The sequence below is a fragment of the Onychostoma macrolepis genome, chromosome 01 (genome assembly GCF_012432095.1).
Source record: "Onychostoma macrolepis isolate SWU-2019 chromosome 01, ASM1243209v1, whole genome shotgun sequence".
Lineage (NCBI taxonomy): Eukaryota > Metazoa > Chordata > Actinopteri > Cypriniformes > Cyprinidae > Onychostoma > Onychostoma macrolepis.
In genome coordinates, this window is record NC_081155.1 from 37650318 (window position 1) to 37662472 (window position 12155).

Sequence of the window (12155 nt, forward strand, 5' to 3'; positions counted from 1 at the left end):
TAAAAACATCACGATAATCCACGCGACTCCAGTCCATCAATTAACTTGTGAAGTGAAAAGCTGTAAACAAACCCATCATTAAGATGTTTCTAACTCCAAACCATTGCTTTCAGCGAAAATGCTTTTTCTAGTGAAAAGAATAAAAAATCTTGTCTTAATCAGGAGAGAAATATGCACAGATCAAGCACCATTTAAAAGTAAAAACAGTCCTAACAGTTCTAAATGAGTATGTCGGTGGATTTTGATGCGAGAGGACATCAGAGAATGGACTTTTTAACTGGAGCAATCGTTATCATGAATTATAGACTGGTATTTTAGCCAGAAGCGACAGATTTGTTTCTTAAAATCAGCTGTTCAAAAACTCATTCTGACGGCACCCATTCACTGCAGAGGATCCGTTGTTGAGCAAGTGATAGAATGCCACATTTCGCCAAATCTGTTCCAATAAATAAACAAACTCATCTACATGTTGAATGGCTCAGCAAATTTTTATTTTTGGGTGAACTATTCCTTTAATGATATCATATTACACTATATTTACTCAAAATCCACATAAAATTTAAAATAGAAAATGTTTGTTATTCTTTAACAAGGCTTTTGTTCGATTTTGGACCTGACGCAGGGGAATAGTAAAACTTTTGTTAAGTGAATATAGTTATGGACCGATAATGATAATCTCAAAATGAACCAAATATTGTCCAATGAATCAATTTTGTTGACTGTTTGCTGATATCCACCGCATTCAGTTCAGCTTTCTGCCTCTGCTCTCATGGTTACCTTTAGTGCCATAAGGAATCTTTACAGTGGTTTCAAGCAGGCCAGTGTAAACTACCTAAATAAGCTTCATCTTTAAATTTGCTCACATGACGGCTCTTAACTGAGCTGTTGATTTTGCCTTAGGTATCATATGTTCAGTTAATATTCCAAATGGAGTATTATGATGTTAATTATAATCATATAATGTAATTAATGACTGTGCACCATGTCAGAACTGTGCAATCTGTTTATCATACACATGCACATTTTATGTTACATTGTGTTTATTAATTTGTTTTGCTTTTGGGTGTATTTGTATGCCATTATTTCAGTCACAACGAGGTAATGCTTCCATTCAGAGATGGGAATTAGTCTCAGATGTATCATTCCTAAATGTGTAGAAAAAAAACAAAAAACAGCAAGGCCTATATTTCCCACTGAAATGTCCTTTATATAGGACATTTTATTTTGATGCAGAAATGTCATTTTTTGATCTTAAAATTCATTCTCCTAGCCCGTCATAATATGCAGAGACGAAATAAACCATTTGGTCTCTGGCACGATCAAAACACTGCTCTGTTTGTTGGAGAATCCCAACCAATGGCATGAGTCGGGGGCGGGGTTATGACATACTGCAGCATTGACAGTAAAGCTCAAATAGGAAGCACTGTTTTACTTTTGACTGCTCCATCACCCATATTTGTTTCTCTCTTTATGAGGATCTTTATGGTCCCTTTTGCAAAGCTGTGAACTTAAACTCCTCTTCTGTTATTCCCACATGTGTGCATGTTCTACTGTATCCATGGTTTTACAAGAAGAAGAGCACTCACTTTAGTTGACAATAAAATTATGAGTTGACATATGGCCATTAAAATGTACTTTTCATTCTCTATAACAACTCACAAGCATGTTTGTGTTTTTAAACTTTGTATATTTGAAAATTACACTACCTTTTCCCCGTTTTCTCCCTTGCGGTCACATCTTTGATTCAATTATTCTATATATAGCGATAATAAAAAATAATTTAATTTGAAAAATAATTCAATTTGGATTTAATTAAAAGTAGTTTTGACATGTCGTGGCTTAACCAAAAACAGACCCACTTCTGTGTATTTGATCTATATTTGGCACTTTGTGAAGTTTAGAGACTATAATTTGTGACTAAAGAGTTTGATTCATTTGGACAGAAGGTTCAAAATATACACAAACACAACTGTAGAGACTTCAGATTGACACTACTGCTCAAAATGATAGAAATGACAAATTCATCTTAACCTTACTGCTGTTTTATTTGTTTATTTAATTCTTACACAGTCGATGGTTGATGTTTAATTTCTCCTTTTTTGATTGACAATAGTCCAGCGCAATTATCTGTATAAAGTACTTTTTAAAAAAAATCATTTTAAAAATCTTTTTTTTTTTTTCACTGATAAAGCTTTTTGGCATAAATGGTTCAGTTGATGAAGCACTGAGCTGCAAGCTTAAAGGAATAGTTCAAATGAAAATTTGCTGAAAATGTACTCACCCTCAGGACATCCAACATGTAGATGTTTGTTTATTTTTTGGAACAGATTTGGAGAAATGTAACTGCTCACCAATGGATCCTCTGCAGTGAATGGGTGCCGTCAGAATGAGAGTCCAAACAGCTGATAAAAACATCACAATAATCCTCAAGTAATCCATATGACTCCAGTCCATCAGTTAATGTCTTGTGAAGCAAAAGCTGTGTGTTTGTAAGAAGAAGAAAAATAAGGCATTTTATAAACTTTAAACTGCATTTGGCCAAAATAGTCCAAATAGAAGTCCGTGATCTATATGATAAAGCATCCTCCAGTGAAAAAGTCCATCCCCTGTTGGACTTTTCTTTTACTTGTAAATGGTGCTTATTCTGTGCATATTTCTCTCCTGATTCAGATGAGGATTATTGTGATGTTTTTATCAGCAATTTGGACTCTCAGTCTGACGGCACCCATTCACTGTAGAGGATCCATTGGTGCACAAGTGATGTAATGCTACATTTCTCCAAATTTATTCAGATGAAGAAACAAACACATCTACATCTTGGATGGCCAGAGTGTGAGTAAATTTTCAGAAAATGACAATTTTTGAGTGAACTATTTCTTTAAGTTGCATGCCATATAATGCCAACATGTCAGAAACTGGATGACGTGATGTTAAGATTTTATGATGTACAGATCTGTTGCTCAAAACAGTCTGGTGTTGTATCACTTGACATCTAGAACTATTAAATTATACACTGCCATTTATATAAAACCTATTGGTCTTTTCTTGTGTATGTGTGATGCCTGTGGATAGTTTTCAAGGTTCGGTGCTTTCTCAACATTAAATCAGCTAGTTTTGCTTGAAGAATATTTTTCTAGAATAATCTTGGTCTTTCTTTGAATTTCTTCAAATGGGTCATTTCTGACTAACCTTTTCATCCATACTCAAATTGTGGCCTTATATCTTAAAGGATAACACATGTAATCTTTGAATATTATGTAAGTTCTTACCAAAATGAAAAATTATTTTGGGTTACCTGAAAAAGAGAGATGTATGAACTGACCTCAGGTTTTGGAAGATCTGGGATTATTTATTTGAATATGTAATCACATAGTGCATCAAAACATATTAAAATAATAGGAAAATAAATGAGAAATAAATGAAAAAGACAAAAATTATGTTGGTCTCAAAGGGTGTCTTTCTAAAACATTTTTAAAATAAATATATTCTTTTGATATTCAGTGGCCTCAAAATGTATTTGGACACTTAGGTGGTATTATAGATGTCTGAATACCATTGTTTAAAAAAAAATATCAAACCAAGTTTATTTATTTAATTGAAATAAAGATACCACAAGCCCATAAAATAAGTTGTTTGAAAAAAATACAAAAAATATTTTGACATGTTCTGGTTGTCAAATATTGCACGGACCAGTTGGTTAAAAGCAGTGTTATTTTAGTATCATTGAGATACTATTATAGTTTTTATTCATATTTTGAATTAGTTTTAATAATATGGTTGTGTTTTTTGTCATTTTAAATATGTCTGTATAATATAGATCAAGTTAAACTAAATGAAAATGAAAAATGTTGCCTTGGTACCTATCTGAAATAAAATAAGTTTAAACTTCATTTTATTTTTATATATTTTATTTTACTTTGGTGTATTTTATTTCAAATAAAGAAAATCTTATGCTTTTTTTTTTTAGTTAACTAGAGTATAATAATCCTGTTTAAAAGTATGTGCAAAAATGTAACTAAAATGTAGTTATACACTAGCATACACTTATATATTTTTTTTATCTAATAAAATGTTTAGTTATGTTTTATGTGTTCAAACATGTTTTGGGGCCACTATGTTCTCTGTATTTACATATCTGGAAAAGTCATGAAGAAAGGTGTTAAACAGTCAAGAGAAGGAAAATACATGGCATGAAGAAATACACTGAGTTCTTGGGTATTTGAAAAAAGGCTGGGAATTTCCCTCATATTTGCTGTCCTAGTTATGCGGGGCCAATGACGGCACAGGTCTTCTGTCTTCTGGAGGTGTGTGTTTGAGATGAAGAGCGAATGGAAGCTTCATTAGCACTTTCAAAAAGGTCCTTCAGTTTTGGATGAAGGTCACCCCACACATCACCCATCTGAGGAATGAAAAAATAAATAATAATTAAAGTTGCAAGCAGCATTGAAAGGGCCCTCCCACCTGGGCTCACCGTCACCTGGTGGCTTTAGGAAAACAGCGAATCTTGGGCAATATGCTTTTAAAGTGGTAAACATAGGAGGGATATGCCATTTAAAGTAATTTATATGTGCCAAACTTCCTGCTGCCAGCTGGTGGCGCCATGACTATAACTGAATATTGCCATGTAGATGTCTTCAGGCCAGCACTTTTATCAAAGATGTGAAGTTTGGTGCAGATTGAACATTGCATATTTAAGTTAGTGTAAAACAAAACATTTCCTGTTGCCAGCAGGTGGTGCTATGATTATAACTGATTATGGGCCTTTAGATGTGTTCAAGCCAGGACTCTTATCGAATGTGTGAAGTCGGGAGTCTTTTTTGTAGGTACTGGTGTGTTACATGTGTCTACCGAATTTCGTACATGTGTGTGAAACATAGCTCGAGGGGCACTTTGTTGAAATTTTATAGGTGGCGCTATTGAGCCATTTTGCCACACCTACTTCTGAAACCCATATCAGATATAAATCTTCTGGCGAACATGTTTAGGCCCTCAAAAATGTGATTCATTTTGGAGAAGAAGAAGAAGAAGAAACTGAGCAATTCCAATAGGGTCCTTGCATCTTGCTCAGGCCCAAAATACACAGTTGATAGAATTCTCTTTAGAGTTGATAAAACAATCTGAAGTAATAGAGTTATTAGAAACACACCTCTTTGTGTCCTTGTATTTGTGAGTGGACAAATGTCCCCAGTATTGAAGTCACAAGGGGCAGATAGGTGAAGACCAGCTGGGTTTCTTGATGCAGACACAAAAGAGAGAAATAGCTTCTCATCTCCATGGTGATAATTGTGTTCTCCTGCTGTAGGATGAAACAGAATAATATTTAGTTCACCTGTCAGTGATGAGGATTTTATGCTTTCTGTAGGTTACATTGTTATGCTAGCTGGTGGCCCCTTTCGTGTGTGTGTGTGTGTGTGTGTGTGTGTGTGTGTGTGTGTGTGTGTGTGCGCACATTTTTGTGACAAATGAGGACATAAATTTGTATAATGACAAGGCATGACATAGGTATCAAAAGGAGAAGGTGACTTTTCAGGACATTACCCCATGTCCCCACTTTTCAAAACGCTTATAAATCACACAGAATGGAGTGTATTGAAAATCTGAAATAGCACAAAGTTTCCTGTAACGTGTAGGGTTGGTGTGGGGCAATAGCACATACAGTTTGTACACTATAAAAACCATTACGCCTATGGGATGTCCCCACTTTTCACAAAAACAAACATGTGTATGTGTTTTATGTGTTGATTTTTTATGACTTTTACATGACCTTTCCAGTCATTCTTGATGATGACCCATTAGCATTTTTGAAAATCAGCTGAATTCAGACCAATTCGCCAAGGGGCCGATCACACAGAACACGGTTTTGAATTTCACTGAGCAGTTTTCCTATTGTTTTAGTAAGGGCTAGACGAACTTGTTAAAAGTTGCATTTGCGTCTCGATATTTTGCAGCGTCTCGCATAATGCGTATTGATGCCACGAACTTCTGTTTCTATGGCGTTTATACACAGAAATTGACTTTGGCGTGTATAATACGCGTGTTTTGCGTGCATATAATACGCACTTTTCGCGTGCATTTGATACGCAATTTGTTGGCGTGCATATGATAAGAAGTTTTAGCGTAGGCCCCTACATATAATATGCACCAACCCCACACCCCTAATCCTAACCATAGCGTATCACATGCACGCCAAAGTCAATTTCTGCGTATAAATAGCACGCCAAATAGACACTTTCGTGAGATCGGGTAGCGCGTATTCACCTTCATTCTGAAAATGCCTCACTCAAGTTAAATGTAGGCTACATGTAGGCTAATTTAGAAATGTCTCTATAAATTGCGTTCTTTATTAAACTGCCCTGCCTCTTATGTTTTTAAAAGCAAAAACCTTCTGTGCAAATCACCTCTAATGACTGATTTATGAACCGTTTTGAGTGATTCAAGAATAGTATTTATAATAGAATAGAATTATAGAATTATATATATATATATATATATATATATATATATATATATATTACATTCCATTTTCCATATATGGGAAACATTCATTATTCATTTTCACCAAAAAAAAAAAAAAAAAAAAGTTATGTGCTGTATATAATATATTTTTTATATTTCTAGGCTGTGAATGTGTGAACCCTGCAGGATTACAAATGTTTTTCTTGTGGACAGTACACCATGGCAGTATTTCTACCTGTATACTTTAGTTTTGTTAAGTGTAGTTTGCATGTTGGTGTGTTTGCTATATGTTTTACCTGTGAGAGTCGAGACTCTGGTTGCTCAGTGCTGTTCTGGTATTTTAAGTGTGTAGCCACAGGCCCGCTGCGCTTTTCAAATGCTCTCTGATGCTCTAGTAACGCGCCACTGTCATGACGATCACACAAGTCCTATACACATACACATATACATCCAAAATTATTAGCACCTGAATGTCCTTAGAAATTGGTTCAGTCATACATGCAGAATAATATATGACCAAACTCATATTACCCCATCTTATACCAGCTGCATATGCCCCATTAACATCCATTAAAACAATTTTGTTGCAAAAATTGATATAAAAAGTTTTATACAAACAGTACTCACTTTGTATGACTGCAGCTGTTCAAGGAGAAGGTTCAGTTTCTCCACCACCTCATCCTCCTCTCTGCTGCCCTGGTGTGTAAGAAGTGGTTCGAAATACTGCGTTTAATTTCTTATTGTGGGTGTCATGATAACATTGAGGTGCTTTGAAGCTTTTTGTTCATACGTTCAGTACAGTTCGGTGATCTACATAATTGCAGTCATTTTTGTAGTGGTGTTTGTGATTAGATAATGCTCAATAATGATCATGTTTTAATACCTGGTGTGCAGCTTTGTCGGCGAGAAGACCAAATTCTCCTGACAACTCTACAAGTGACTTCCTCTGTGTTTTCCATGCTTTGCTCATTGTAGCATTCACCGGCAGGTCTGACGTGTCTGAGCCCAGTTCACTGTTGAAGAGGCATATTTTCAATAAAACATACCAGTGTTATTATTGTTAACTAAAATTAAAACTATTAAAAACATTAGTCTTATGACTATAAAAAGTCATAAAAATACCAAACAAACGTACACATTTGTAACTAAATTTAAAATCTAAAAATATGAATTATAAAAGTAATTCAAAATATTAATAAAAACAAATTAATATATTTAAATATTAAATTAAAATATTAAACACAAACATCTAAACACTGATAGAAAAATAGACACTTGTCTTATTAGTTTTTAAATATAAATATTTACTAATTCATAAATTAATGTTAACATTAATATTATCAACAGATCAAACTGTGCAGCTATACTTTTGCACATTGTACATTAGCCATGAATATTTGTGGGTATTTTTTTTTATATCACTCCAGTTCACTCTATTTATAAATATTGATACTTAATATTTATATTGAAATCAATTCATTAAAATCCATATCCATATATGTTTAAATTAAATGAATAATTATAAATATGACCATATTCAGCTCAGTATGGTCTGTAGTGCTCACCTCAGGTCTTTGCCAAACATGAGCAGATCTGTTGAGTTCTCCCGTGAACGCTGAGCCATGCGCTCAGCTACATCTCTGAGTTTATTGAAACTGCTGTGGATATTTGCAATGACCTCTCGATTAGCGGCAGCCTGGGTCTGGATGTCCTCAGGTAGGTACACCTTAAAAATGACATGCAATATTCATTTTGTGTGTCAGTTTACTTTCAAAAAGCACTGTGGTGATACACTGGTACAAGTGGTTCTTTGATATATACCAATAGCATGATATTTGCATGTTTTTTCAAAGAATATCATAGTATTTTAATTTCATGCTAGCTTTTACCCACCTTGCCATGCAAGGCCATTTGGGAGGTCAGAAACTCATCACCTGTCTTTTTATATGCATCACGCAGCATATTTTGAACCTCCTGCAACACACACAAAAAGATTCAACTTTGAAACAATCAGCAATTATCATGTTTGGGCAAAATATGAATTAATTATACTGCCATCTGCTGGTTTGAGGGCTTACCGCGTTGCTTGCCGACAGAAAGATGTTGACCAGCTCATCTCCTGCCAGGACTGGATGTCTAATCACCAAGGTCATAAACCTTTGTAGACCACGGCGGCGGCTATCATTGAACTCTCGGTCTGATATTGAGTTCAAAACTGAAAATGAAGAAAAAACTGAGTTTTAGTTACACAAGAGTGTAGAATTAAGAAACAAACTCATTTGCAGAGTTTGTTCAAATCTCACCGCCTTTAAGGATGCGTTTGGGGGGCAGAGGCGGGACCATCCTGTAGATGAACTTTTGCAGCAGCAGACCATGGAACACCTCAAAATCACTGTACCTGCGCTGAACCGGGATCTGGAAACACTGTATAAAAGGAATGAAGTAGTTAATATTATATAGGGAATACAGAATGGCATACATAAGTAAAAATTTAGTTTACCTTGCTAACAATACGGTACTCCACATGTTTGAGAAATGGCAGTCCTTTCCTTCGAGGCTCTATCTCCACCAGCACACTGTCCCCCAGTTCCTTTAAGGATAGCCCATCCACCACAGGGTTTTGCTGACCTAGATGCATTTTCGCACCTGACAACAAATGCACAGGTTCAGTTAAGAGCGTGCAAATTATTCAGTGATTTTCAGGAGGGTCAAATTGTTGAAAAGCTCCATGGAAAAATTTATTGGGGGTCATTTTGCTCCACCCAACTTTTTGTGCACAGGTCACCAAATATTAACTTACACAAAACATACGCTATTGTTTAATGATGCTGCCATGCAAGAGCTTGTTTTGTTTTGAAATAAATTTTTATTGAGCAAGGACACAATAAATTGATCAAATGTGACAGTAAAGACATTTACAATGTTACAAAAGTTTTCTATTTCAAATAAATGCTGTTCTTCTGAACTTATTTATCAAGAATTCTTAAAAACTGCAAAAAATACAGTTTTCACAAAACTATTCAGCAGCACAACTGTTTTCAACATTGAGAATAATAAGAAATGTTTCTTGAGAAGCAAATCAGCATTACTACATGTTTCGCTGAAGACCGGAGTAATGATGCTGAAAAGTCAACGTCTCCATCAGAGGAATAAATTAGATTTTAAAATACATCAAATTTAATGTCACAATATTATTGTTTTTACAGTATAGAAATTAATGCAGCTCTAGTGCGCATAAGAGACTTCTTTCAAAAAATCTTACCAACCCCAAACATGTGATATAAACTTATTTAAATGAATATCGAGTGTCAGATCCCACCGAAACAAAAAGTCTGTTATTTGCTATAGTCAGTTATTTTTACTCTGGACATTAGAGGATGATTTTGCGTTTGAAATAACTGCGGTTGATTGACTGAAAATTCAATATCCATTTTGTATTATATAATGCTCATGCAAATCACTAAAAAACAGGGAATATTGTGATGGATTTAGAATCATCCCCAATATGGTTTAACTGAAGCGTTTTAATCTTCTGTAGAACAAAGTGACCTATTTCACATCAGCTATGCTTGAAAAGAGCGACCATGTGAGATGATTTATATTTATTGTGCATAAGGCTTACTGATAGATACATGTAAGGTATGAGTTGTGATTTTGCCATTTGGCATCTTTTAACATAATTTATTTCTATTTGTTGTATTTGATTTAATGTTTACTCTACATATAGGTATCTTAAATGTAAATACATCAATGCTGTCTGTCTCTCATGTCTCGGTGTGTAATTAGGGTCTGTAAGCTCTTTGTGAAAATAGGATTTGTTACCTTGTCACTGGGGCAATGGGTGATTTCAGGTGATCCTCAAGTTTTGATGGAACACTGATATGCACAGGTCTGTGAAACAAATATGAGAAATTGCTATTGTAACTCGCTTATAGCTACATCTACAACAAAGCACATTCAACGTTGATTTAATGCTCTTTTATAATACAAAAAGCAGCTTGAATCACAGCACTGAAATCAGTATGCCTTGAATTATAAATATATATCTTTGCACTTTAAAAAGCCTCCAATGAAACATTACATCTAAAAAGCAATATAATTTCAAATACCTTTTTAGTACTTTATTTTTATTACACATCAAACATGAATGCACATGTAAAATAACTCTACTCTCCATCAAATGCAAAAGCTCATACAAGAACATTACGATTGTTTTTCTGGAGTGAAGTGATTTTAAGATGTCTCATTACTTACAAGATTGCCGATGTGTATGAATATCGTCAGTATCCCAAATAGACCTCGGTTCGCACCTCAACTGCCCTTTTCACGCTTAACATCTGACTGTGGCTGTATAACACCAGCAGATCAGATCTCAGTCTCATCTCTCTCCCTCCCTCCCTCCCTCCTTCCCTCCCTCTCTCCTTCCCTCCCTCTTTCTCTCTCTCTCTCTCTCTCTCTCACGTTGCTCTTTCCCTCCCCTTCTCTTTGCATCCCTCAACACACACATATTACCATTAATCACCTTAAGAGGATAGGACCTCTTTAAAAAAATCATCACAGCCTCTTGGAAGGCAAGCTGGAATTAAAGCTTACGTAACTGGGTTATAATAATGAGAGTGGCCTGGCGAAAGATTTAGGGTATTTGCACAGACTTTAAAAGCTTTGCAATAGAGCTGCTTGATAACTAGTTTCAAGCAGAGAGGGTGACTCAGGTCACACATTCATACACCGCCGTTACGAATTCATTGACAGAATAGTCTCCTATTTGAATAAATAATCATAGTTCTAGATAAATTATTGAAGAGATTGTAACAGTTGGCTTTTAATACACTCAAGTAATCCCCATACCAAATCCATCTATGAGAAGTCCATCTCCATCATCACGTGTGGGTAATGTAATGTAGCAGTACTAAATGACCAATGGAAGGTCATAGACACTACTTTTTTCCCCCCACAGTTACCATTAAATATCAAATTATAACAGCAGCGCAGGATTATGACCCCTGCAGCGCTGCAGCTGTTCACTGTTCCCTCTTTCTGTAACATTATTTTAATGACTATCACTGAAAGTTTCATTTTACCCCCCCCCCCCCCCCCCCATTTAATTTGATAAATTTGTTTATAAATTTGTTTATTGTCTAGGAGAATAACCCTTCAGCCATACTAGAAAGCTTACTTTAGATAGATAGATAGATAGATAGATAGATAGATAGGTATAGACAGACAGATATCTATCTATCTATCTATCTATCTATCTGTCTGTCAGTCTGTCAGTCTGTCTGTCTGTCTGTCTGTCTATCTATCTATCTATCTATCTATCTATCTGTCTGTCTATACCTATCTATCTATCTGTCTATCTATCTATCTATCTATCTATCTGTCTATCTGTCTGTCTATACCTATCTATCTATCTATCTATCTATCTATCTATCTATCTATCTATCTATCTATGTATCTATCTATCTATCTATCTATCTATCTATCTATCTATCTATCTATCTATCTATCTATCTATCTATCTATCTATCTATCTATCTGTCTGTCTGTCTGTCTGTCTGTCTGTCTATCTATCTATCTATCTATCTATCTATCTATCTATCTATCTGTCTCTGAATATTTATTATATAACTCAGGCATTCTATCAATTATGTAGTAAGACACTGATGCATTCATGGTACACAAAAAGGCTAGGCTAATAT

At 35.0% G+C, this 12155-nt stretch overlaps 1 protein-coding gene across 1 annotated transcript; it reads right to left on the minus strand.

The window, feature by feature from the left end:
• Nucleotides 1–3100: 3100 nt before the first annotated feature.
• On the minus strand, nt 3101–10843 carry snx8b (sorting nexin 8b). The gene is made up of 12 exons (XM_058774446.1): nt 10711–10843; nt 10279–10347; nt 8957–9102; nt 8760–8880; nt 8535–8671; nt 8350–8430; nt 8022–8182; nt 7340–7469; nt 7084–7152; nt 6753–6884; nt 5147–5296; nt 3101–4399 (listed from the first exon to the last, which is right to left on the minus strand). Exons 3-12 carry the CDS (start codon nt 9092–9094, stop codon nt 4262–4264), a joined length of 1257 nt encoding a protein of 418 aa, XP_058630429.1. The 5' UTR covers nt 9095–9102; nt 10279–10347; nt 10711–10843; the 3' UTR covers nt 3101–4261.
• Between the last annotated feature and the right edge of the window lie 1312 nt (nt 10844–12155).